At 37.2% G+C, this 27,510-nt stretch overlaps 1 protein-coding gene across 3 annotated transcripts; it reads left to right on the plus strand.

The window, feature by feature from the left end:
• The first annotated feature begins 49 nt into the window (after positions 1-49).
• AIMP1 (aminoacyl tRNA synthetase complex interacting multifunctional protein 1) lies at positions 50-27,510 on the plus strand. Of its 3 annotated transcripts, none has more exons than XM_042811900.1 (7): positions 50-124; positions 18,237-18,370; positions 19,105-19,218; positions 21,278-21,433; positions 22,815-23,026; positions 23,666-23,834; positions 27,261-27,510. In XM_042811900.1, coding segments are annotated over exons 1-7 (954 nt in total). In that variant the 5' UTR covers positions 50-122; the 3' UTR covers positions 27,428-27,510. The 3 variants fall into 3 exon arrangements, with proteins under 3 accessions (XP_042667834.1, XP_042667836.1, XP_042667835.1); XM_042811902.1 differs by lacking the exon at positions 50-124 and adding an exon at positions 404-563; XM_042811901.1 differs by lacking the exon at positions 50-124 and adding an exon at positions 4,020-4,085.

The raw sequence follows: 27,510 nt of genomic DNA on the forward strand, positions 1-27,510 counted from the left end.
ATGCTCGGTTGGGGTGGGGCGCGAGGCTTCTGCCGGGCGGCTTCAGGCTCTCGCTAAGGCAGTCCCAGCGGGCTTCCTCCCTGCGCGAGGCGAGGAGCGCGGCGGCGGCGGCGGCCCGGTTGATGTGAGTGGCTGCTTGGCGGGGCTGGGAGAGGCCATCTCGGGCGGTGTGCTGCGGAGAGGGACGAGGGTTCGAGGCAGGGAGATGGTGTCGGGGCTTCACGTGCGCGGGAGCGTGGCCTTGCGGGTCCGGATGCCGTGGTCCGTAGGGAGGGAGCACGCAGGTGAAGCGGTTCGTCCGCAGCGTGAGGTGTCCCCCCGTCAGCCCGCCCACTGGAGTGGCAGCGTGGCGGGAGGCTGCTGAAGGAAGGGCTGTGAGGGCCTGGAGGCCAGAAAGCGCCTGCTAAGCTTTACAGAGGAGCTGGTTTGCCAAATGAGGTTCACGGTGTTTGTGTGGAGATTTCAGCGAATGAAAAGTAGTATAGCAGCAAACTGTCCTCAGTAAAGATAGTTGCAGGATTTAACCGGCAGCTCCTGACTCTGCATGAGGTAGCATAGAGCAGGTAAGAAGGATAAGCTTATGATTTATTGCTTGTTACGCTACAGCAGCAGCACACCACTAGTGTTACATGGCAGAATTACTGAAATACCATACACCTTGAGCTAGCTCACCAGTAACCATGTTTCTGCTAAATTTGTTGATTTGCAGTGGTATTTTCTTCATTTTGCAAAATAGCTGCAAAGTTGTCCTTGCATATCCCGCTCTTTCTATTCCTTTAACTCAGATTTTTTTAATACTCCTGTTGTGGTTCACTAATATGTGTGATTCAGGGTACTTTATGTGAACTCTGTAGTAGTTCAAAGCAGTGATCAAATATAGCATCTCAGCAGGGTAACAGCTGTTTACAAGGGTGGATAGTGATAGGACAAGGGGGAGTGGTTTTAAACTGAGACAGGGGAGATTTAGGTTAGATATTAGAAGAAAATTCTTCACATAAAGGGTGGTGACACACTGGAACAGGTTGCCCAAGGAGGTTGTGGATGCCCCATCCCTGGAGGCATTCAAGGCCAGGCTGGACAGCCTGGTCTGGTGGTTGGTGACCCTGCACATAGCAGGGGGTTGAAACTTGATGATCACTGTGGTCTTTTTCAATCCATTCCATGATTTTTTTCATGTCTTCTTCATTCATTTGTTCTGGTTACATTCAAGTGATATACCTTATTTCAAAGATCTGTTGGAAAATAAACCACAAATCTGTATAAACAAAGCCAAAATCCTAAAACTGCTTTTTAATGTCAAATATTATTGAAAGGGATATGGTGTTATAATAATCTGTGGGTCTTAGTAACAAATTCCCCTTAGACAGATCTTATCAATTGGTAGAGTGTTTTCTTACATATTCAGCCTAAAGGATCTTTGTCATATTATGTTCCTCTCTCATCCCATCCCAAATTAACACTATGTTCTTGTTATGGTAATCCTGACTTGAAATGATTCTGAGAAGTACGTTGTTGAATTGCTTCGATGTTTTGTCAGCATTGAATCCTAAAGGTGCAAGATGTTGAAGACAGAGTGAATTAAGTCAAAATTACTCTTACAACTAACTTGAGCAAGTTTAGTTTGTGGAGTTTTTTGGTTTTGTTTCTTTTGTCATATTAATGCAGTCCTTTCTGGGAAAAAAAAAAGCCCTTATAAAGTCATAAAATTATCTTGTATATTCTGGAGGACGAGAACTCAGTAATGGTATCAGAGTGAGGAATAGATCTTAAATTTTTAATAAAATAGTGTAATACATTGCAAAAGAGGAGATGAGTTTTATCCTAGATGTACATGGACAGAATGTCTCCTAGGTAAAAAGTAATGGTCGTAAGGATACTAGCCCTAAGCATGGGTCTTCCAACAGATTTCCTTTGAGTTTCTTGGCCATTAGTAGTTTTTACTTCATCATGCATTTGAACTTCACACAAGGAAGAACTTTTTTATTTTCATTCTGGCTTTTGTTTCATCCCTGTTTTAGAGCTCACTATTTTTTCTTGGGGGGGGGGGGTCAACCACTGTGTTGTGTTGCTAGTGGAAGATGTTATATTCTCAGTACACTGTAGAAATTGTATTGACTTTGGAGAGTTAAATACTTGATGACACTGAGCAGTTGATGTATAGTAAATTCTCTATTAATTGGAGGACTTAGTCTAACTTCAGAGAATGGAAAGAGCATTATAAATGCCTAAAAGCACAGTGAAAAATATGTAGTAGAAGCGAGCATAAAGCTCACTCAGAAGAAGGAATTATCAAGTGTGGAGCAACAAGAATCTGATGCATCGTGTTTTTGAGCTTTTCTAATCAGGATTTTTTGGTTTCATATAACTACTATCATATACAGATTTCATTCACATTTGTCTCTTCTGTAGAAGTGTTTTCTGAAACCTAAAGAATTTCAAATGCTAGGCAACACAGATAAAATGAATGGCCAGCATAGGAGACAGCTGCTATGAACATCAGACATGAGCAAAGTAAATAGCATCTCTAGTTTCTTCAGCTGATAGGAGTTCTGTGACTGCAGTCCTGCAGAGAAACCCTGGTAACCTGTTTAGTTTTCCTTCAAAACAGTTACCTGTATGGTTCTTATTACCACCACAAAGATACATTTTCCTTGTTAGATTTCCTGCCATACTCGCCCTTTGGGCTTGGGGAAATGAATGTTTAGATTCCATCTCCATGGTTACCTTAGTATTAAATAGTAGCAGAATGTTCCTTTGATAGCACTTTTTTTTTAAGCTTTTCTTTTTCTCCCTCCAGTGCAGTAAAAGCCATCTTTACTCATTACTGAGTACAGTCTCAGAAGGGTTTGGATGTTTCTCAAAGCAGCTTTCTGAACTTTTTTTTTTTTTTTTAATGGATGTAAAGCTGCTTTTCTTTTAAGGAAAAAAAAAATTAAACACAAGAATTACTGGGTAGGCTTGGTGGCTATAGATCAGTAATTCATCAGTTGTCCCACTTTTCTTTTCTTTTGAAAAACAAATTGGCTGCTGCATTAGGACTTGAGATGTGCATTGACAATTATGCATTTAGTTAGAATCAGTATGAGCACTGTAACTTACCTGCTGCTGTTTTAGACTTACAAAACTCATACAAAAGAACCCAAATTAGGAGCTTGATGTGTCATCCATCAACAGCATATATTTTGTTAATACAAAGTAAATACTATGTAGTCTCATTAGTATTGTAAGGCTGTCTTCTGTTGGTCTAGAAGCTGGCAAGAGATAGGGTGATTCTTTAAAAAAAAAGTAGCAAGGAAGATTACAGTGATGTGTGACATTTTACTTACACCCTTCCCTTTGAATGCTGCCCTTTTAAAGAAATCCTGATAAAATTCTGGGAAGAAAGCAAAGATGGTAGAACTGTACCTAAAAGCTGTGCTCTGTGATAGAAGTGGTAACAGAACTGGCTACACACACTAGCTCCTGCTCATGTATTGGGAAAATGTGATAGAAGAAAGAAAAGATCACATTAAGCTGTAAAGCTGACACAGCTCTAATATGAACTTCCTAACAAGTTTCTCTCACTAAGAGAAGCTTAATTATAAGAAAAGGACTTTCTGGAATGAAATACCTGTCAAATAAGCATGTCTCTTTGGTGCTTTAAGGAGTTTAGTCTATTTTAAGCTACATCCATCATTAGACTTCTGTGTGTGGTGCTGACCTTGCACTGGAATATGTGTGCCTTCTCTGTGTGCATGTCAGGCAAATAACAGAAGCCCTATAAGGAGTGTTTAGGCTAGTCTTTTTTTTGCTCTCAGTGGCTGCAGGATACTTCAGGCTCAGCCCTGGGTGTATGGGATGGTGGCCTCCCACAGCAGGGCCTGTCCTGTCCTACTTGAAAGGATGTTGTAGTCTGCTCACCAACATCATGCATTTGCAAATTAATTTATATACCCATTTCTTCAGAATATGAAAGTAACATGTTGATGTTGTATTTCACAGGTGATTTTTTTTTTTTCCTGTTTTTCACAGTTAGAAAACCTTTGCTGTGTTTTGACCTTCCAAGTTATTATACCTGAATACAGGAAGATACCACAATTACAAAGGTAGATTTTGCTGCATATTTTTAGAAGTTAAAACACTGGGATATAAAATGAGGAAAATATTTTTTTTTCTAATGCTAGATGTAATGAAAAGACCTTAGCAGAAAAGGAGCAGAAGATGTCAAACTCATTCTCATCTACAAGTTATACTTACATGCCTAACCTGTTTTTAAAACTCTGATGATGGAAATTCCACAACTTACATAGGCAATCTGTTCAGTCCCTTGCTCTTACTTGAAAGTTTTCCAAATGTCTAACTTAAGTCTCCTTTGCTTTTTCCTGTCTGCAGTAGACCTGGTGAACAGTTTAGTCCTGTTCTCATACCAACTTCCTTTGTGTTTGAAGAATGAGACCAAGCCTCCCATCTATCTTCTGTAGACTAAACAACTTCACTTCTTCCAAGCTTTTTGATCTCCTTTGAAGTATCTTTAAGAAGTTAAAGTATAGGAGAATCTGAGCAAAAGCACATCTGTGGCAATTGTGGGGAGTCTCGGGTATGCATGAGTACAATGTGCATGTCACTTGGGAAGCCTCTTAGCAGCTGGGACATTTTGACTGTGATAAGACACAGCTAGAAAGCTTTTCTGCTTGTCTTGCCTTTACTTCCTCCCATCTCCTACCTTCTATTTTTTAGAGAACTTAAAAGCTTGAGCAGATTTTTGTTTTTTAAACTGATGGAAAGGAGCACATTAAGGGAATAAATTTCCAGAGAAGAGCTTGTACTCCTCTAATATGTTTGTGGTGTGGTATTATATTAACTAACCAGCTGGTGACTGAGCCTTAAATACGTTTAACGGTGGAGTATGTAAGAGGTACAAAGCATTTTTCAAGCACATATTTCCCCCTTAAAAAATGTTTCCTTTCCAATTCCAGTCAATGAACTACATCTGATAAATAGAATGAGAGAAAGCCCTTCATCATTATAATTCAAGTGTGATAGTTTGCATGAATAGCTTGATAGCTCCCAGTATTTGAGATTGTTTCTGTGTTCTTTTGAATATAAGTATACACATTTAAACTTATGTCAGAAAAATCCAGGCACACTCTGCTTCTGACAAATACTTATAAAACAACAGGGTTAGAAGTTTATGATCAGTTATCAGCGTAGTTTTAGGTATGTCAATTGCTGGCAGTCCTGATAGCGGAATTCAGAATCTTGAAAGTGGCATACTTATCAAGGCCAACACACAATGGCTATTCCAGATTTTAGCATCCTCTTAGTTTTGTATCACTAGTTTGTACACACAATTTCAGTTCTTCAATATGTTTAAATGAACAGGCTAGATCAAGTGATTCAAATGAAAAGCTAAAAAGAGCAATTCAATTTGCTTCTTTATAACTAATTATAACTTTCTGTGGTAGCCAATTTACTTCAAGATTCTAATAGGCTAATATTAAGATTATTAGTGGTGATATCATACCATTAAAGAATTTGTTGCTGGATTATGTGTATTTCTCTTGAATGTTCTTGACTCTATTCTTATTCTGTAACTCAACAAATCCCACCCACTGTAAGGATAGGTGGTAGGAAATGTAATTGGTTTAAACCTAATAAAGATAGCAACTAAAATTTAGCAATAAAGAAGGGGCTACTTACCCCCTTTCTAAGAACCAGGGCTCACCAAACACTCTAAAGAAGGCAATCTCCAAGTAAAAAAAAAGTTTCCCCTGTGGCTGCCAGCCCTTAAATGAGGTTAGGTGGTGTGAGCCAGGGTCTGCCCCTTCCGGTAGCACAGGTGAATTGTTTCCACCTGTGTTCCCAGGGCTGGTAATATATGGCCCTTCACCAGCTGCTTAATCATGTTTTTTTATTTGATTTTTTTTTAGGTTGTGACCTAATGATTTCTGTGTGCTCCTTAATATGGGATGAGGATAGGTGTAGGGAGATGAAGTTAGTTGGGATGATAGGTCACTTTCTTGATTAAGTAATTCTTTGAAATCTGGAACAGGAGCACTTTCCCATATTTTACTTTGTTGCTTGGGGGTTGTTTTTTCTTTGTTTTATTTTTTTTTTATTGATGTGTTGTTAGCTGTATCCTCTTAAAAGTAGTTGGTTTTTTTTAATTTTGTCTTGGGAAACTGAGAAAATCTTTAGTGTCTGTACTTAACTTGAACATGATTGACTGAGGTAATGAAAAAGTGAATTAACAAGGGCGTTGTCTCTGCCTATGGAGTTGAAGGATAAGGTTTCTTTTAAAAAATGTTTGTGATTTGAGCCTTGCGATAGTCTGAAGCTTTTTCTGTTTTAATGTTTCAACTCATTGGTGAAGGTTTGTAACAGCAGCTGTAATTGCTTGTTGGTGTTTGTGATTTTTGAAGGGAATAATTGTTGGTGCTCTAATGAAATTTCATGCTAATTTTAGGGAACTTCTATCTGAAAAAGACACTGAGCAAAGAAAAACTCTAGGAAAGAACAACTTTCTGTTAACTTAGTTCTTGCATTTTGTTACACTCCACATCTTTGTATAAAATTCTCAAGTTCTTATGCCAACTCCATATAGCTAGACAGCCTAGAAACTGGCCTTTGGCTCCAAAAAAAGCAGCAGGGAAGCTTGAACTAGGATTGATGCTGAAAGCCATCCATATTGTATTTACTGATCATTAGTAAAATGCACTTCACGTATAAAAACCTATTTTTCTTCCCACAGAATGCTGGGGAATAAAGCCTACTAGAGATTCTGTGTTGGATTAGAGGGAAATTGAATTCCTCTCATAACTGCTTCCCTGGTGTGTTGTCTCATATCCTAATTATCTGAAGGCAGACAGATTCTGAGATGCTTTTTACATTTGAAAGCAGTTGGCAATGCATAAAACATCTCTAGAAACTGCCTTGTGTTCACAAATCTCTTCTTGAGATCATTTGGTGCGATTTTTTGGCATAAGATTTTCCATTACAGAAGACTTTTATTTCCATTTCCTTCTCATCAGGAGCTTTCCCAACGTAGAATTGACCGTGTATGGATTGATAGTTTAAAGATTAGGCTCTTACTTCGGGACCCTCTCGGAAACCATCCATGGCTATTGGATCTAGTTTATGTCCCAGAGTGTTTCTCAATTACACTTTAATATACAGCTTTGTAGTGGCATCGTATTTCAGACTCAGAAGATAAGTGAGCAAATCATCTCAGCAGCTCAGTGGACTGGGGCAGCTAGGGACTGTTATTCCCTCAGGAGTGTGCATGTTTGCTCATGGCATGTGAAAGGGGCTACGTTTGGCTGAGTAGCAGCTGCTCTGGAGTTAAGGATGTAAGTTCGCGTTCTTGCTTGTTCTCCTGTAAGCTTTGAAACCTTCTGTGTGAAGTGGTCTGGTAATTGGTAACAGTCACATATTGAGGAAGTCACCACTGCCAACTAGGATATGACACTGAATTGTGCATCAGGGAAATTAATCTGTTCTTAGGGGTTGAATTACCCTGCTGCATCACAGTGGGTAAGTAATTTCACATCCATACGGCCATCTATAAAATAACACTAACGATAAGAACTTAGGAAGAGTTTTTTTCCTTTGCACGAATAACCTTTACTTTCTCCAGAATGATATTTTACTGAGAACTTTCTTGCCAATTTACGTCTTTCGAAATTCTTATGACAGGTTACTTGATTTTAAAATAATTATTTGAAATGTTATTTTTTCAGTAGATTAATTTGGGTTACAATGAAAGCATAATTAGTTCAATAGTAAACTATGGAAATAAGAAGTGTCAACTCCGTAGGTGAAAAGCTGCCAGTCCCCAATAGCTACTTCAAGGATTTTACTCTTGTATGCTGCCAGTCTTAGTAGCTGGTGTAGTTGCTTTTTGTGTCCAAGATGAATACAAAATGTTTTTTTTTGTTCTTGCTCTGCACAGGTCTATGTTTAGAGCAGAAAAAATAACTTGCATTCCCTAAGTTTTAAGAGCTCTGATCCTCTTAGAAGGCGGTCTTTTCAAGCCAGCTTACTTGGTACTGTGAAAAGATGCAATTTTTGCTATGCTTTTTCTTAAATGGTGCTTAAATATTTATAGATAACATGATTTGGAAGTCAACCTTGATTGCCATACTATGGACTGAGTAGTGACTGTGTTGGTCTGAACTGTGCCTGGAGGAATATAGTTGCTTGAGTGTGGTTCAAGATGGCCCTCTTGGTGATATAGGAAGGCCAGCTAGAGCGACTAGCAAGTCAAATAGAATCACAGAATTACTCAGGTTGGAAAAGACTTCAAGATAATCAAGTCCAACCGGAACCTAACCGTACTACCCTAAATCTAACAACTCACTGCTAAGTCATGTCCCTGAGCACCGCATCCGAATGCTTTATAATACATATAAAAATACCTTTTGTTTTCATGGTGTTTACGTTTAATTTATCAGTTTTGGCAGCTGATGTGGTTTAGAAAATAAGCATATAAGATCTGAACAGTGGCTCTCTCTTGATAGGAATTAAATGATTCTCATTTTAAAAATAAAAAACTTAAATGTAAGTATTTGATGAACAAGAGAAAGTGTTGGTTACTTTTTTGGATACAGGCATCTTTCTGTAACATTTTATTTGAAAGCAGTAGTAGATGTAATGTAGCTGTGTAGTAAGACAATGCTGTCCCACTGTTTTTTGTACCTCAGTGGCAGCAAAGCTGCATTTCTGATTTCAAGTATTTTTTCTATTGTTATTTCATGGCCTTCATTTGCAAATTGTTGATAGTTGTTGTACATCTTCACTTCAAAAGTTTGGTGGTTTTTTGTGTTAAGAGTAGAAAAGACTTCATTTGCACAGATGGAAATCTTCTGAAAACCTTTTTCTTTCAGCTTCTTTTTTTATTCCTGTAGGGGAAAAAGTTCTATAGATTTCTACCACCCCAAAGTTAAAACTGTTGATCCAAAAGGGAGCATAGTTAGGTAGCTACGAGACCTGGTAGTTTGTTGGAGGTAATTGCTAGCAATTGTAACTCACTCTGTATGTGATTAAAGGGAGAGACCTGTGTTTTGGCTCTGATGTCATGAATATGAGGTGGTATATACTATTGCAACATGCTTTTCAAGTGACATGTAACTGCTTCTGGCTGTTGAGGATTAGTGGCTGTCAACCCACTTTAGATTTGAAAGTTAATTTAGGCTTTTCACTCCACAGCTGAATAATTATTTTTTCTCTGCACTGGTTAAGTTAGTATCTTTATGAAAGATTTTCATTAAAATACTGTTCTGCTGTAGTAAGTGATGAAATTCAACTCTGGAAAGTGCAGTTATTTGTGTGATGAATGAAATGGGGGAAGTCATGTGTGGGAAGTTTTAGCTTAGGTAAATACGATTCTGTGACTAAGTTCAAAGATCTGTGAGGACTGACTGCTTTTCTCTTTCAAGGCAGCTTTGTTGCTCCCTGTTAAATGATGTTTGCCATCGTTCTTGCATTGATTACGCAGACATACACACACATACATGCACACTTTCAAGTTTAATTTCCTTCAGCTTTTATTTGGCTCACATAAAAGAATAGCTGGAGTTTCTGCTTCAGTAAATACAAGCAATTGTTGATGCAGTTGTAGTTTGAGAGCTCTGATCCTCTTGCTGTACATCTGTGTGTGTGCTGAATGCTTTTGTGAGTGAATAATGATTATTTTTAACCTCCGTGCTTCCATTTGTGGAATGGTTAAATCCTGCTTTGTCTTAGCACTGCTATGAGATACTAATTCTACACAGTGAGAAGCTAATACTGAAGTAGAAGTAAAGACTTGAAAGGTTCCCTGTCATTGCAGTTGAACTTTGTAAGGTAACTAGCAGGCGGCTTTCTGACATTCGGAGACTTGAGAATTGACGTTTCATGACTCTGAATTGAAAAGAGTCAGTCATCCTGTTTATTATTCAATCAGTACAATGGCTTTGCACCCCTTGCAAACAGTGAATACATTGCTGCTTTTTCCAAACCCTCCAGACTTGGTAGGAAAGGCTGTCTTTAAATTGACTTTTTGGCGGCTAAGGTTTTTGCCATGTATTGCCCAGGCAGACCCAAAAGAAAGAGTGGATTTTGAGAGGTGTTTTAAAAATGTATGTTTTCAAACAAACGTGGGAGAGGGGTAAATATTTCTTCGTTACCTTATTATGATTGCTGTGCATGTTCTTAGGCGAGCAGTGTGAACATCACTTTTTTAGTATAAAGTTACAGAAAACAATAAAAATATCCAAGATCAACAGGTGGCAGAAGATCCAGAAATACAGTGCAGTCTGTCTGATTTATGGGTAGTTTACCCTCTAGTTATGACAATAATCTAAAGCTTTCACTCCCCCATAAAACCCCTGAGGATGAGCAACAGTACAGATTCTTGGAGTTCTTCTGTGGCATATGCTGACCCTGCAGACTTGCTCAGATGCAGCTGAGTCCACTTATATTTCTGAATGTATAAGCATATGTGTGTGTAATTATGAAGTCCATCACCCGTCAAGGAAGTTTTATGGGGATATTTTGAGACATATGTAGCAGCTACTTTTATTTATTTTAGTACAGTGGTATCCATTGGATACACGGTGCTTTGGAAAACTAAGCTTTTATAAATAAATAAAAGTAAAAGAAATGTGAAAGAGCTGGATGGAAGCTTTTTGTTCCAAGGAGTTGGATGCATTTGGGGTTTGGAGTTCAGTGCTTATAGCCCAAGAAACAAGGTATCAAGTTGTATGTGTTGTATCTTTTCCATTGCAGGAGTTATGTAAGAATTCCTTCTGCACGTGGTGATCGTTTACTGTATGATTCTTATAGTGCTATTAAAGCATTAATGCAGCAAGATCCAAAAGAGAGACTGCTGAAAAAATACATGAGGTTGTCCAGCTGTTCTGGCATAGAAGCTGCTCCTTAAATTTCAGGCTGTGCTGTAAAGCACAGCCAGATGAATCTCTGGTGAACTTCCAGGGGGCCTGGCAGATGTAGTGGACGCGTAATTTGTTGGAGCTTAATTCAAGCAGTGCAGATAAGTTGCTTTTCTTGAGCAACCCAAGAATTACTGGCCATTCTGCTTAGGAAATTAATCTGCATTTAACTTTGTATGCAGTCTTTATTGTTACTGAAAAGTTTTTGGTAGCTGTGAAGAATTTTGTTGCAAATGATGTCCATATCTCATGACTTTTGTCCTAACCTGGACAGTCAAACCTGCTCCTGGTAATTATGTCTCTGCTTTGTTTAATCCTTGGGGTGCCTGCTCAAACATATGAGTGCTCACAAAGATCACTTGGAGCTGGAACCTGCCAGTAGTATTTTGCACAGGATATAAATGAAATTGCAGCTACTCTTCACTTTCCTTAAGCCTTTGAGTGCTCCAGCTGTGGAGTATTAAGATGTGATGCAGTTAATTAATATGTTGTAGCATCTACTTTATGTCAAAATGAGAACTTGAGTGAAATACTGGAATGTCTTTTATTTCTAACGATCTGTACTGTACAGATCTGAAAGACTCACTTGAATTCAAATTAAGCTTGGTGTCATGCACTTGAAGGAAGGATTTCATCCTTCTGCTTTTGTCTGTAATAACAAATAATTGACAGATTGTCATGCATTCCTTCTGATAGTTTAGGTTGTGTTTGTCTCACTGATGCTGTGACTCACCCACGTCTTTGGTACATCCTTCTCTTTCAAGAGTAACTTGTCTTCATATTTAAAAATAATCTTGAATAACTTGCCTCAAAATTGATACCAGTGGTTGAGCTTCGTGTACTATGTTCCATCCCATTAAATATATATATATATATTTTTTTCATACTGTGTTTTTCAGTATGCAAAGGTTTGGATCTGTGTGTTTTTACTCTTTCCAGCCCTTTAAAATAGGGAGGAGTAAGCTCTTAGGACTACTCGAGGACCTGTCTGCAGCTGAGATTGAGCCTGATTTATCTGGCAGCCATCAGAGTTGATCTGTGTTCTCCAGAGCCGGCAAATCATTTGGTAGGGCTGGCACTGCTTTGTGGATGGATGGTGTTAGACATGTTAGTTGTTTGGAAATCTGCAAAGTAATTATTCTGAGTCTCAGTGCAAAAATGTGAGTTGAAATAACATATGGCAGAAATCTACGGCTATGTCTTACAATTTGCTGCTTGGCAATTTGCTTTCAGTATGGGCTACACATTTGTTTATAGTTTATGAATACTGTAAAAAGTGTACTTAAGTGCTCCAAAAATAACAACAGCAATAATAACAATGGTTGGACTATTCAAGTGTTTAAAGCTCCAATTGAACCAATTGCTTGTCGGCTGGAACAAAGAAAATAGAATTCTTAAGTCCGTTTGCACTAAGTCTGCAGGACTTTTTATTTCCTTGCTTTACAGCATTTTTTTTTTATGACTAAGGCTATAATTCCATATTTATCATATCAAAAGCAGCATTTTTTCTTTTAGCAAAATGTAAGACAATAATTAAAGTTTCATTTGATGTTTTATGCTTCTTTCTAGTACCTGGTGGGTGATCACTGATCTACTACAGTGAGCCAAAAATGAGCTTCTGTTGTGATTTAGTAATCGTGCCCTGATTTTTGAAGTGTTATGCTGAAATGATGAATAATGCTCAAAATGTTGGCATCGTAAACAGTCCAGCTTTATTTTAAACGTAGTCGTTGTTAGTTGTTGCTATTCAAGAGCTTGCCATCATTCTGCCAGAAATACTTTCTGTATGTTTCCTTTGCTGTATATGAAGAAAAGCATGGGTGCAGATGTACTTTTTGGTCGTTTGCATGTTTAGTTTGGGATTTCAAAGCATGTTTTTAGTCTTGCAAAATTTGACAATGTGAGACTCAGAAAGCCTGTGTTCTTTCCTTGCAGAGCTAACAGTTCGGAAAGATGGGTGGCTTAAACCTTAATATGAACTTGTCTTTTCAATGTAGGTGAAATTATGTTTAAATGTAATAGGGTGTGTTATTAGAACTGTTGTAACTGTTGTAAAAAACAACTGTTCTATTGTATTAGAACTAAGAAATGAGTTTTGATCATTTTGATCATTCAGTAATTGCAAGCAATACAAAAATTGTATTTAATTTGCATAGAGACTTGAAAAGCAGATTTTTTTTTAAACCTTTTGGTTTGAAAGCTCTGTGAATGGCTTTTTGTTCCGCTTTAGTTTGCGACTGAGGAATTATATTTTTCTATGGATGAAAGTGTGTGTGATCATAGTGGTTTCAGATAATTAATTCCGATTCCTCTCTCCCTCTCAACACCTAAAAATCTTTCTCCTTTACAGCTGCCTTTCCTGAGAAGGAATGCTTGGGTGTGAAAGGCATTGCTGCACTTCTCAGTGTGTAACAAAAATAAGAATCTCATTCAAGATCCAACTTCTTGAGAAGAGAATTGAATGGTAGCAATAGGCATATGCTTGAAACTTACTGAATATAGTTTCCAAAATGTCCAAGCAATAGAAGTGTATCGCTACATATGTGCAACTAAATGCAACAGCATATTGCCTCCTCAGTGACAAGCTGGACTGCTGCACATACTCTGTACTTCTGTGACTGAGGTATGGAGGTGTTCAAGTGAAAATGAAGACTTGATGTCAGAAGTAATCAGCCATAGCCTACTTGTGTTGTTGAAGAACTTAAATTTGTCCTGAAAATGAAGCACTTTTTTTCTCTCAGGAACATCTTTATTGCAGTGATCTTCCAATTGAGCAGAAGATAGCATACCTTCACTCTCCTGTTTTGATCTGATCACTACTGTTCCTCGGTTTACAGAATGAAAAGGTGTGATGTGAGGCTCTTAAATCTGCTTTGCTGTGTGTCCTGACAGTTCATGGAAGTGCAAAGCACAGGAAAGCAGAATCTGGCAAACAGCTGGCATGTTCTGTTACATTTATGGGTTTTTGTAAGATTGTCTGCCAGAAATGACCATTTCAGAAAAAGATGCTCAGAGAGAAGTCTTTGAACACACTTTTTGCAGAAACAAAAAGGTTGTTGATACTTGTCTTTTACAGAATGTAGAATATGTTGCAATACGAGCTGGAACCCTTGGTGCATCTTGAGACATCTCATGAAAGAAACAAAGCAATTTCATTTGAGGACTACTTGAAACTCAAGATCAAAAGCTGAAGAAGAAAAATTGCCCTAAGCATATTTTGCTTTGGAGAAATTTTGTTACCTTTGTGTTGTTGGTAACTCTTAGAATAATGTTGATCCTACAGGTTCTGCTTTGCAATGACAAACTTTAGTATGAATAGAGCATTTCAACCAAAAAGCAAACTTGTTTCCATCAACAGTTGTTTTTTGTTTGTCATGGTTTCACACCAATGACCAGCTGAACTTCTCTCCCGGCTGCTGTTATACAGCAGTTTGTCATTTCTTGCGTCCCTCTTACCCAGTGGCACAACAGCATTGCTCAAGGCTCAGCTCTGGCAGGAATGCTTTAGAGCCTGGCTCAGTGAGCTCTGCAAGTTCAGCCTCTGATTGCCTGCGGGTGAGTGTAGGTATGGGAGAGGAAGAGGTGAGAAGCAGGCAGTTAGGATGATTTTGTTTTCACATTATTTGTGGCAGAATTTGACATTTGTCTCAACATATGCCCAAGTGTCAATGGAATGCGTTTGGTTGTGTTGCACCAAGGCCTGTAGGAAAGAGTGAGAAATAAAATGCCTGTTAAGATATGTGAAGCTTACTGACTTCAAAATGGTAAAATAAAAGCTATTTTGCTATTACAGATATGCTTGGTGCATGCACAAGGAGCAGCAGCCTGTAGTTCAGATCTCATATAGTTAGTAATCTTTCTTTGTGTGCTGACATTAAAAACCATTGCAAGATAAGCTGAGAGCTTTAAAATACTGGCTTTAAAAAAAAAAAAAAAAAAAAAAAAAAAAAACAAACCACAACTTGCAGCTGGAAAATGGAATGCTTGGAGCTAATTATTGTAGGTTTTGGGAGTCCGTTGGCTTCCAATTCCTGTTTTTGGGTTAAATGATTGCTTTTCCAATAGCAAAAAGTAATTGGTTCCATGTTTGGACCATGGATAGATTCCAAAAACAATTTTTAGTTTGTTCTAAATCTTGTCATTAATTTTATGGGGGGTTTGGCTTTTTGTTTCTTTAGGAAACAGATAATACTGAAGAGTAAGACAAAGTTTAGATTTTTAGTCCCCTATTGGTCTCTTCATTTTTTAATCTGAATGTAGTCTGATGTCTAAACCAATTCTGATAAACTAGCATAAAACATTGACATTTGGGGGTAGTTTGTGCTATATGGGTAATATTGATTTATGGTAGACAGCCTTCCACTTTTGGGAACCTTCTGCATTGGGTGTTTTTGGAAAACAGATACTTGTTTTATTATACTAGGGGACTGCAAATACTTCGGAGACCACAAAGAGCAGTGCTTTCTGTTGAAGTAGAAAGACAGACAGTGCTTTAAAGTCAGGAAATAGAATGATGAGAAATTAAACAGTCTTTTCATACTGATACAACCCTTACACTTACTTGTGAAGTTACATATTTCATTTGATTGATGAGTTCCATTACTGGGAAACTGTTGGTTTGGAGGCAGCACTGAAGATCTTGCAGGTAAAAAAAAAAGTAGGAATCAGAGCTTTGAGGTTGAGCAGTTTCTCTTAGCTCAGTAAACCCAGGTAATTCTAGGCAGCTACACTTGTCAGAAGGTTTGTCCCACTGCTATAGCTACTCAGGACTTGTTTTTCTCAACTGTTTTACCCTAGCTCAGGGTAAGGAAAGTAGCTTGTAAGAAGTGACTTTACTTTCAGTTGGCTCTGGAATGTTTCTGTAACACAGACATCAAATAATCAAATGAAAATCTATCTGTAAGAAGTTAAGATTCTTTTCTTTGTGCTATATTGTTCAATTTTCTTATAGTTTGTACATCACCAATCATTTTTCTTCTGGGACGGACGGAGTAGCAGAGGGCGAAGGAAATAAGGGATGGGGAAAGAACAGACTGCAGAGTGTAAACTTGGATTGTTCCAATAGTAACAATTTTCATGTGCTTTGTTTTATAGCAAGGGTGGATCTTAAAGAAACCAAATTGTGCCCTTTTTGGATACAGTTTTATCACACTGCTTTATGGGTTCACATGCCTGCACAGCACTTCATTTCGGCCCGTTGGCTCTTTATGTTAGTATCGGAAATACCTATTGCTTGTGTTATTGCAATATAGGTCTACAGAAATTTATTTGACAAGTGGGAAAATGTCTACCCATTGTAATCAGGTAACTTTATTTCCAGATCTTCAGTTCATTAGCCAACTTGGCTAAAGCCTGTAAAATGTACCAATTCCATTCACTTTGAAGTTTTAGTAGCATCTCTGTTGTTGTTGGCTGAGTTTCCCCTGTTAGTATTGTGTTCCCTTGAGAGAGCGTGTAGCTTGCGAGAGAGCTTATTGGTATGCTGACAGTAATACCCCAGGCTTTGTACTGTGCTGTGTTGTGCTATAATATTTTTATGTTTATTTCCAGTTGACATCTAAATCAGTAACTTATTGGAGTCACTTTTAAGTGCCTGGTTTTCTGTTAGACCTCAGAAATAATGGATCCTGTATGTTGCACATGGAAAAAATATTTTCTCAATGCCGAGATGAGTTTGAATATTAAAATTACTTCAGTTGTCCTGAGGAGATGGTCCTTACCACTTCTTTCTCCATAAGTTTTACTTGCTTTTAAAAAAGAAATCTCTTGTGGACTGGCAGAGAGTGGAATGACAATAATACTTCTGTCTTATGAGATAGGTTTGTGTAAAACAAGCTTGCATTGCGTAAGATTACAAAGAAGGAAATTCATTCATCCCTTGCAGGAAGACTAAAACCCATGTACCATCTGCTTAGACTGCAGTCTCTTTGTCTTTGTGAATTTTACATTGAGAAACTTTAATTTCACTACTGGCTACCAATTCAGTGTCACCTTTGGTAGTTTGCTCAAAAAAAAAAAAAGGGGGGGGGAAGAGTGCTGTATAGCTGCTATATAGCTCTGGGTTGTTATGTAGTTGTAGATAGGGCATGAAATGTTAAGCTGCCAGTAAAAGTACAGCTAAAGTGCTGCATTAATGTTATGAAAAGTTTGTGCCTGTTTACCTTTGAGTTATTTTTAAGCTGTTCTGTCAGCCCTGTGGCTTCTGTTGCTAATCCCAGCAGGGAGTATTCATATGTTAAAAACAGTCTTAAGTCGCAGTGTCAGAGCAATCTCACAATAAAATGGGATCCTTTCTTGCCAATTTGATATGAGAAAAAGCTTTTAGGGGCTTTGGTAAAGGTTTGGGAGCCAATGCAGTGATATGGATCACTGTTTTCTTACTAGGTCTTCCCTCTTTGCATTTGATGGGCAAATTCACAGGAATTATATTACTGTTACTTGTGAAAATCGACAAGGCATCTTTTTCTTCCACTTAGAATGTTTTCTTGGTTGATTTGTAGATAATTGTTGTCAATACAGAATATTTTATCCTGCAGGTACTGGACAGAGGGTAAAAGCACAATCTGCTGCAGATATGAGTGTCTGTGTTTCATCATGCTGTTTATCATATTTGAGTCTTTATATTTAGATGCAAATGGCACAAGGAAAGAAGTGGACCATACTTGGTAGAGTTCAACAAATTAGGATTTCACGCAAGGCATTGCTTGTTTCTGGAGCAGTAGTGAAAGCCAATAAAAAAAGTTGTGTGTCCTGAAGGAAAATTAGGCAGCACTTATTTGTTTTTACACTTAACTGTTGTTTTGTATTTCCTGTTCCATGAATTTGTTACCTGGGTGCCTGGCCTTCCATTTCAGTGGAAACAAAATGAGGCTAACAAAATCAGTGCTAAAATAAAAACTGAAGCTAGAAACCTGCAGTAGAAGTTGCATTAATCAGAGATGAGTATAAATGCTGATGAATTCTGCTTAAAAATAAGTAATTCCTTAATGTATGTGTATCCACAGTGTATAAAGAATTCAGTACATTCTGAATCAGTTTATTGGAGAGTTTTGTAATTTTTATGAGAATTTTACCTGCTTTATGAGGCAAGAAAATGTTTTCTGCAGTAGGAAGAAAAGTTGCTTTTCTTCTGTAATACTTAACAGCAGCTGTCAAACATTAATTTTGCTTTTTGTTTGAGCTTTGCTTCAGGAGATAGAAGCCTGTTTTGTATAAATTGCAGATTTCTTTACTTAGCAACGGATTTTAGAAGTGCTTCTTGTGGTAAGAGATGGGACATTTAATTACTTCTTAATTGATAATTATTTTAAACTCTTATTTGTCTAGGTTTTTAGCCCGTTTCTTGATGAAGATGGCAGCTAACAATGCAGTGCTGAACAGACTGGAGCAGAAGGGTGCAGAGGCTGATCAAGTTATTGAATATCTCAAACAGCAAATTGCCCTGCTCAAGGAGAAAGCTAGTAAGGAATTCTGTCTTACAATAAGCTTGTTAATCAGATGGTTAAAATGAAATGCTCATAGGAAAAAATTACAGAACATGAACAACTTCATTAATGCTGTCAGCCCTTTAAGATCTCAGAGATAAAGCTTATAATCATAGCACCTCTTCTCACTGCCTTGTGGTTTGTGAGTTTTTTGAAGCTGCTTATTCTGAAGTACAAAAGCATGGATGAAAGAGTAATGACATAAAGAGATTATGGTAATTTGATAGGACACTTTTCATTTTTTGAGGGTGAGAGGCATTTGGGAATGATGTGAGACTCATACACTGGCATGCTTCTATTGCTGCTTTTCACCAGTATGGGATTCTCTTGAGTGTGTCATAGTGCCAAATTTGATAGTTCATACAAATCAGCATTAGTGAGTGAAGATGTTCCATATTACAAACATGTTCAAACTTCTTTTAGTAGATTTCTTGCAATTTCCTCTTAGGAATCAATTTAGGGGACTGAAAATGTAGTATGTTGAAAGGCAACTCAAGTATATAAGTGTTGTGGATTTTTTTTTTTTTTTTAAACCAATGAAAAAGCAGATTCCTAAATACAGCTAGTAATATATTCTTTTAAGGTTTTTTGGCACATCAAGTTTCTTTTTTTTTTTTTTTTTTTTTTTTTTTTTAACAAAACCTCTGTTTGTCAAGTGGTAAGTGCTAATTATTCAAACGTATTGTTTTTAACATTGTGTGAACTTCTAGTCTTGCAGGCATCTCTCCGAGAAGAGAAAAAGCTCCGTGTGGAAAATGCAAAACTGAAGAAAGAAATTGAAGGGCTGAAACAGGAGCTGATTCAGGCTGAAATTCGAAATGGAGGTGGGGACCGAAGTCCTGTCTTTGGGGAACAAAGTTCTAGTTAACTCTTAGATGTGTAGTTAGTTCCTGAAGGGGATAAACTCTTCAGGGTGCGTTGTGATAGGATGAGGGGAAATGGTTTCCTATTAAAAGGGAAGATTTTTTTTTGGATGTAAGAAAAGCATTTCTTATGTTAAGGGTGGTGAAATGCTGGAGCAGGTTGTCCAGAGAGATAATGGTGGGTGCCCTGCTCTTGGAGACAGCCCAGGTCAGGCTGGAGAGGCTCTGAGCAACCTGATGGAGCTGTAGGTGTCACTGTTCATTGCAGGGGAGTTGGCCAAATGGGCTTGATAGGTTCCTTTCAATTCAGATGATTCCATGTCTTGTGCTGTCTTTTTCTTTTGGTATGCGTGTCTATGGCATCTCTTACAGACTCTGAATTTTCCAAGGTTCAGTGTCTATTGCAAGGTACCTACTTGCACAGCTTTAGTAAGCTGCAAGCATAATAGGTGCATGTGCCAAATCTGTATCAGATGTGGAACTGCCTCCTTGCATGGTCTTTTCTAACATCACCTTTTATGAGTCCCAATCTTGAATGATGTCAGTAAGTGCTTATAATACTTTGAAAACTGATGAATGCTTAACTCATCTTTATAGTCTCATATTTGATCTAGCCTGTCTGAAATCCCTATAGAAAATTATGTAGTTGTTCAACAAACAGGTGGACAGTGACTTACTAGAAATCTGTGGCAATATAAAATTAGGAACTGTTTTGAATTTTTATCTAATGCTCTGGTAAAACCAGCCTTTCATAGCACTGCTTTTCTTTCTTTGCATTCTTCTGTTCAACTCAATTCAGCTCACACCATAATTCTGTATTAAAAAAGGAAGAAGTGAAAATGAAGCATTACATATGTTACATATTTTATTCAAAATTATTGTGAAATAGAGCCTCTCTATAGAACCTTAAACAAGTATTGGTACTTTTACCCAAACTGTCAGTGGGTAAGGTGGGCCAGTGTGGATAGATGCTAGCATTCAGCCAGATTCTTTTTCTGCAAAACAACGCATTGAGTTTTCAAAAAGTCTTGAGTTTTATAAATTCATGGTAGTCTTTTTCTCCTTTTGAAAATAAAGCCTTCACGTGTACTAAACCAAATTATTAGTTCATATTTCTGTGATCTGTTATTCTGCATGTTACTCCATAAGTGGGTATGGTTTATTAGGCAAAATTTGTTTTACTCTGCAGAGTAAAGTCCTGACATGCATAGTTCTTGTTTTTCAAGATGGGGTTACACTAAAGTAAAAAATAAGGAAATATTTTGCTTCACATACATCTTTTCTTTTTTTTTTTTTAAGTCTAGTTTTCCTAAAAGCTAGTAGGAATAAATTCAGTCTATTTTGAATTAAATTTGTATGTTCTAGCTGTGCAAGTCTGAAGCATTTCAACAAAAAGAAAAAAAACAAGTAGACGAATATAGAATGTTTAAAAAAAATTCCCGTAATACTTTTAATCTATCAGATTTTTGAGATACTGTCTTTCCACAAGAAGTAATTGGATGGCAAGTAGCTGTGCAACAAAATCTCAAATTCGGATATTTTTTAAAAAATAATTGGTGCAAATCGTTTGTGTTGAAGAGGGCACAATTCTTCAGAAAAGTTATGAAATATTTAAGAAGTGTGTATGCAGGATGCAGAACTACAGTGACACAGCATCTTTGTCAGTCAGTCATTAATATGAGTACACAGTGCAATCGTATTTTAAATGAGATCTTTGAAGAGTGTGAGGTAGAAGAAATGGGCTTCTAATGTTTTATCTGATGAGATAAATAGGAAGGTGGGTAGCATTTTTCCCAATCTAAAAAAATATGTAATCAGAGGCTTCATTCTTGTCATCAGAATCGCGTGTACAGTGAGTTCTGTTGTTGGATTTGTAATGCACTTGACTGCTCAGTAGTTTTGAATTTTTAGGTGCTTAAAGCAAAATTTTCACTTCTCTACTTCATTTATACTGGAAACTTCATGTTGTGTTGCTCCAAATTTTAGCACCCCTTCTAATTTATATATTCTTGATTCTTAGTAAAACAGGTTGCAGTTCCTTCTGGTACAACTGTGTCTACAGCTTCATTTTCAGAAGATGTTCCACAACCCACAGCAGTTGCATCATCTGGTTCCAAAGATCACGTTAAAGGTGAAGATGAAGAAAAGAAAAAGAGGGAAAAAGTAGAAAAAAAAGGTATTCTGCTTTTTCTTAATTGCGATAGACATGAAAATTGTTGATTTGTGCTTTTTACATCATTCTGGGCAGTGGCAAAAATAATATACAGCTCATGGTCACATGAAGTGCTAACTCTTAAAGTATCGGAAGAACTTGTAGCTAACAAAGGCTGTTAAGGTGCAAGTTCTTACTGAAGTGAGATACACCAAATTTCTTTTAATATAACTGAACTCCCTTATTTAAGAACTTACAACTATATTCACATAAACAGAGAAACAAGCCCCGCTCCCCAAAACCAAACATAATTTATCTTTAATTACATATACCTGTAGTAACACATAATTATATCTTGCTGTAAATGCTAGCACTTTTGATCATACGTAAACTGAAATAGTTTTGAAGAGGCATTACTTAATTAAAAGTAAAACAAAAAAATAATGAAGAAAAAATATTTTTTTTCCCCCAAATCTTTGAGCACATGATACAATTTCATCCTTGTACTGGATTCATGATAATGTAATTTACTTCTCTGGCCCCACTCATAGGAATGAGAGTTTAGTTCACATCAGAGAAGGGAATTTAGCTTATGGTGATAGCTAAGTTTTCTTGAATGTAAGAATAACAGACTTATTTCAACTTTTTTATGTGTTTTTTTTTATACCATACGTTTCATTGTTCTTTGTAATCATGAATGTCATTCAAACAAGACAGTCTATGTAAACTGGATATAACTTCCTTGTCACAAAAAAAATTCTAAGAAGTTGTGTGTAATGCTGCTTCACTTCTGTTTTATGGGATACAGTGTATGTATAGGTGATAACAAACACCTGTGTTGTGACTGAGTAAATGCTGTCATCAGTGAGAACTTTGCAGTTGAAACAATGTATTTGTATTTGTGAAACAAATAATGTCAATTAAGGTCATCTGGAAGGGTTGCTTTGCAACTGTAACACTGCAGTTGTAGCGACTTAGAGCCAGCCCACCCTCAGGAGCAGTTGTTAAGTGCTCGTAACCTTATTACTTGTGTTTGTCTAGCTTTGAGTTTTTTGTGAAACACCAAGGCAAAACTTAATGGTAATTACAAATTATTAAAACTACCCTTGGTCTTATCACTATGGCCTTTGCCAGAGGATACTTTACACATTTTAAGTCAGAACGACTTCATTAAGAAAACAACTCTGCCTTAGGGTGGAACTCGTAGTAACAAGCTAAATGGGAAGGTGTAAGATGATTCTTTTCTGGAAACTAGTAACAGAGGTGCTAAATTTTACTGCTTATTTGCATTTTGCACTGAATTTATGCTTGATTCTGAGGTGGTAGCTCACTTTTCCCTTGTAATTAGTAACAGACATGACTTTATGCTATTTTCTTTAATGTTTCTTGAACTAAATTTCAATAGGTGATAAGAAGGAGAAGAAACAGCAGCCAGCTGCTGGAAGTAGTGATTCAAAACCTGTAGATGTGTCTCGTCTGGATCTTCGTGTCGGCTGCATTATTAGTGCTGAAAAGCACCCAGATGCAGACACGTTGTATGTTGAAAAGGTGGATGTTGGAGAAGCGAGCCCAAGGACCGTTGTCAGTGGTTTAGTGAAATATGTTCCCCTGGATCAGGTACTAACAATATTTGTCCGTAAGCCATCCTTTCCTGAAGTATCTGTGACTGTTTATTGTTGTTTGTTAATAAGAGTGTGTTGTCATTCTGCTAAAAGATTTGTACAGTTAAAAACAAGAAGAGGTGAGACTAGTCTTTAACATAAGCAAAAAAAAAAAAAAAAAAAAAAAGTAGAATCATAGAATCACCAAGGTTGGAAAAGACCTAAAAGATCACCCAGCCCAACCGTTCCCCTATTCCCAACAGCTCCTACTAAACCATGTCCCTCAACACAACATCCAGCCTTTCCTTGAACACCCCCAGGGTCGGTGATTCCACCACCTCCCTGGGCAGTCCGTTCCAGTGCCTGACCACCCTTTCTGAAAAGTAATACTTCCTCATGTCCAGCCTGAATCTCCCCTGCTGTAGCTTGAAACCATTCCTCACAAACTAACCCTTAAACAGTTTAGATGTTCTTGCTGGTGTGCAGGCATTAAAATTGTGTGTTTGTTGTTTTGTACTTGTGTAAGTTAAAGTATCTTCATTGTAATTCTTTTTGTTAGAATGAAATTAGTCATTTCCTCCCTCTCCCCACCATCCCAAAATGCCACAGCATGTGGCATTTAAATATTCACATCCTTCTGTTTTCCTTCCCCAAGATGCAGAATCGGATGGCAGTACTGCTCTGTAACTTGAAGCCTGCGAAGATGAGAGGAGTAGTATCTCAAGCAATGGTGATGTGTGCCAGCTCCCCAGAAAAAGTGGAAATTCTGGCTCCCCCACCCGGAGCGGTAGCTGGAGACAGAATCACTTTTGAAGGTTTTCCAGGTAAGCAGTGGGTACTTGGGAAAGAAGGAAATTAAAGGAAATAGGAGGCAGTTCACCTTTGCAAAGGTGACATTACTTCTAAAGTAGAGAGAACAGTATTTTAAAGCTGGTTGGATTTTGGTTGAAACCATCAGAACGTGTCGTATTAAAACTCTTTATTAGCATGCTAGAATTGTGTAAATAAAGGACTGAAAATATTCAACCAGAAGTTTGAGAATGCAGGGAAATGCTCTTAAAAGTGACGCTGTGCTGTAGTATTAAAATTATTCAGTTTATTAAAAGTTAGTCTTAACAAGTGTTTCTGTTTTGCATGTGTTTGAGCAAACACATTTGCTTGTTGCAATTAGCAAATGTAAAGCATAGAGATATAAAGTAACTTACCCAGTGTCTCAAGTTTCTGACTCCAGGCCCTACCTCTAGAAAAAGTGTCATAACTTTGTTGCTCAAAAATATACTTTTTCTTTTACATGTGAAGGATTGAACATTTGTTTTCAACATAGAAACATATCCTCATTACTAAAACTGATGCTTGTTTAAAAATAAGTATTTTGGTTGACATAAGATGATGATGAAAGCAATATTCTATCCAACTTCTTAGGAAGTGGGAGGGAAGCTCAGTTTTCTTTGATTTAATGCTATGTCTGAAAATAGCTGAAGTATGCTTTGTTAACTAAGAGTAGCAATCTTGAAAATGAAAAATGCTGCCTGTTTAAGAAAGACATGAAACTTGCTAGTTCACATGCAGAACTGGTTAAACTGGGTTCATGTAATGCACTCTAAATTTTGAGGGGCTACAGTAGTTGCTAAATAGTAGGAACTCCCATTCAAAGCTGTAGAGTAAACCCTGCTAATGGATAAACCCTACTATGTCAGATGTCATTTAATATCACTGCTCAATTGCAATTGTTTATATTCTGATACAGATTGTAACTGCTAAAATTGCAATCATTTATGTTCTGATGTAATTTTTAAGAGTGGTTTTGAAGTGTAAACACTGAGTCATTGAAATGAAAATAGTAAGGATATCTGATTCTGGTTTGAAGTATGAAAGCTTATGAAGCAACTGGAGCAGCAGCAACGGTAACGCAGCTAAAACACAGCTGTCTATCAAGCACATTGCAATCAATGTGTTTTTTAAACCTTCTCCACCGTACAAAGTATTAATGAGAAGCTAATTTTCCTGTTGATTTTTTTGTTAAAGTGTCTTGTTCCTTTAAAGAAACTAACAATTAGTTTGAAGCTTGAGAATTTTCTTAAAATCATTTTCTGTGTTTCAGGGTAGGAAAGATGTATAAAATTATAAAATGATGCTGTGGTCTGGAGAAGTACTCTTGGCTTTGTCCTCAAGGGAACTTTAACACCATTTTGTACTCTAATACATGAATCTTCAAGATCTGTTGGGTCTTTCTTGTATTAAGAACTTTACCAAATTTATACCAAACAGGAGTGGAAAAGATCTGACTCGCATTAGCCTGAGAAAAAATATTCATTCACTTGTCTGTAAACTATGCACTCCCACACAGGAATTGCTGTGTGAAAGCAGTTACAGGAGCTTTCAAAGCTAATGAAGGAGTCTTGCTGGTACCAGTATACCAGTATAATTGATGCTTTGGCAAAATTCTTAAATGCAAAAATGCCACGGGAACCTCAAGTTATTATGTAAGTTATTTGATATTAGTTCTGATCTAAGAATCTAACATTTTGATCAATATCTAGCTCTTAGAAATAAAAAGTAAGGTGCTAAAGCTGGAATGCAGTGCATAGTCTGTATTCAGTAGGTTTCTTTATGCTATTTCTATATGGATACAGTTGTGTGATTATATTCCATAGCAGGGTGAGCAGTATTAATATTTCATAAGGCCATTTCATAGGTGAGCTGTTACAGTGTGAAGAGGTTTCTTGCTTATTATGGTAATTTCTTCTGTAGTATTTGAACTGCTAGACCAAATGACACATTCAGCAAGAACTGAGCTCTTTTATTTGGTTCTTTTTATTTTATAGTGTGAAGCTCATTAAGCCATTGCAAGATGAAATTTAAGTTTTAGAAACCATTCTAATGAATATTTTTGGAAGGGAAGAAAATGCAATGAGAAAAAAGCTTAGAAAAATGCACATCTTAAAACTCGAGTAGTATTGACAATTGGTGCCTATACTGATCTAATGTGAGCTCATTACACATTCCAAGAGTTGATATGAAATTACAAATAAACTTATTAACATTCAAAATGTTTTTTATAGCAAAGGTCAGATTTTGTTCTTAATGGAAAAAAAACTTTCTATACTTGACAAAGGAAGGAAATGCCCAGTGGGTTGTTTAATATTAAACTTAATGATTGTTAGACCACAGTGAATGCATACAAACTAAGTCCTTTTTTGTGAACTTAAATATTGAACAGAATTTTAATTTCTGTGGAAATGCGCATTTAGCTCCAAGCACTTAAGTTATTTCTTCTGTTTTTCTCTCTAATGTTACATGCTCTGCAGTTGAGAAGTAACTGGAATACAATTAGCAAACTCTACTTAGGCAACAATAGTCTGCTCAGTACAGAAGTCAGTTTGGTGTGCTTTTCTTGCACAGTTGCAGTTTATAGAAGCTACAGAAGTTAGAGCTGTCTACAGGCTGAGGTAACTTAGTATTACAGGACTTGAGCACAGGAGTAGATTGCATCAGAAGAAAATAAGAGAAGTTGGAATTAATGTGATTTGTTTACTTGTGTTGGTCAGAAGCCACTGAAGAATACTAGAAACTAACCACATACACCTTGTACTAGGCAATGGGATTTTTCTCTTCCAGGGGACACTGATTAGTGGAAGAAAGAAGTATTTGACATTATGCTTACACAGAGAGCTTGTCATTGGCCATAGGAACTTCTGGCTCCCCTGAGATAATGTCAGAGAGGATATATTATCTAGGACTGGGTGTTTGATTCTTGTTGTTTTTTTAAAAAAATGTATTTCTCATCTATGAGGGCACCTACCAAATTCCTTTGATATAAGGTCTAAAAATACATTATTTCCTAAAATTAAGGTATAGATAAAGCTGTGTCTTATTAAGCAATATATTGTTCTACATGCTCTTATGGTCTGCATCTGCTTAATTCTTAGAAATCCTTTTGCTTTTAGGTAAATTTTATAAATCAACAGCCAGCAACAGTTTGATTTCTTTAGACAGGAGTTAAGGTCTGCTACTTACAGTACTTTTTCTTCTGAAAGACCATCATTTTGAGAGATGATCTGGAGACAGATTCTAAGCGGTCCCTAATTAAAATTAAAGCTTTTGTTTTGAGACTCACAGGTAATATTTCTTTCCCTTAAAAAATTTGTACAGAGATTCTATGTGAGCTCTCACTAATGTGTGCTCACATAGAGCTCCTTGCTGTTTCTTATGTGTTGTGTGCTATCAGGTTATTCTTTGTTTTGAAACAGGAGATCCTGAGAAGGAACTTAATCCCAAGAAGAAGATTTGGGAGCAAATCCAACCTGATCTCCATACCAATGACCAGTGTGTGGCTACATACAAAGGAGTTCCATTTGAAGTGAAAGGAAAAGGAGTCTGCAGGGCAGAGACCATGGCAAACAGCGGAATTAAATAAATGGTTGTTAGCTGCTTATTCAGATGTTGAAATGGAAAGTAATGCGAGCACAATAAAAAACATGAATATATAACCCTCTGAAA

The sequence above is a fragment of the Centrocercus urophasianus genome, unplaced genomic scaffold, assembly GCF_019232065.1.
Source record: "Centrocercus urophasianus isolate 14NV4802_14NV808 unplaced genomic scaffold, USGS_Curo_1.0 seq_13, whole genome shotgun sequence".
Classification (NCBI taxonomy): Eukaryota; Metazoa; Chordata; class Aves; order Galliformes; family Phasianidae; genus Centrocercus; species Centrocercus urophasianus.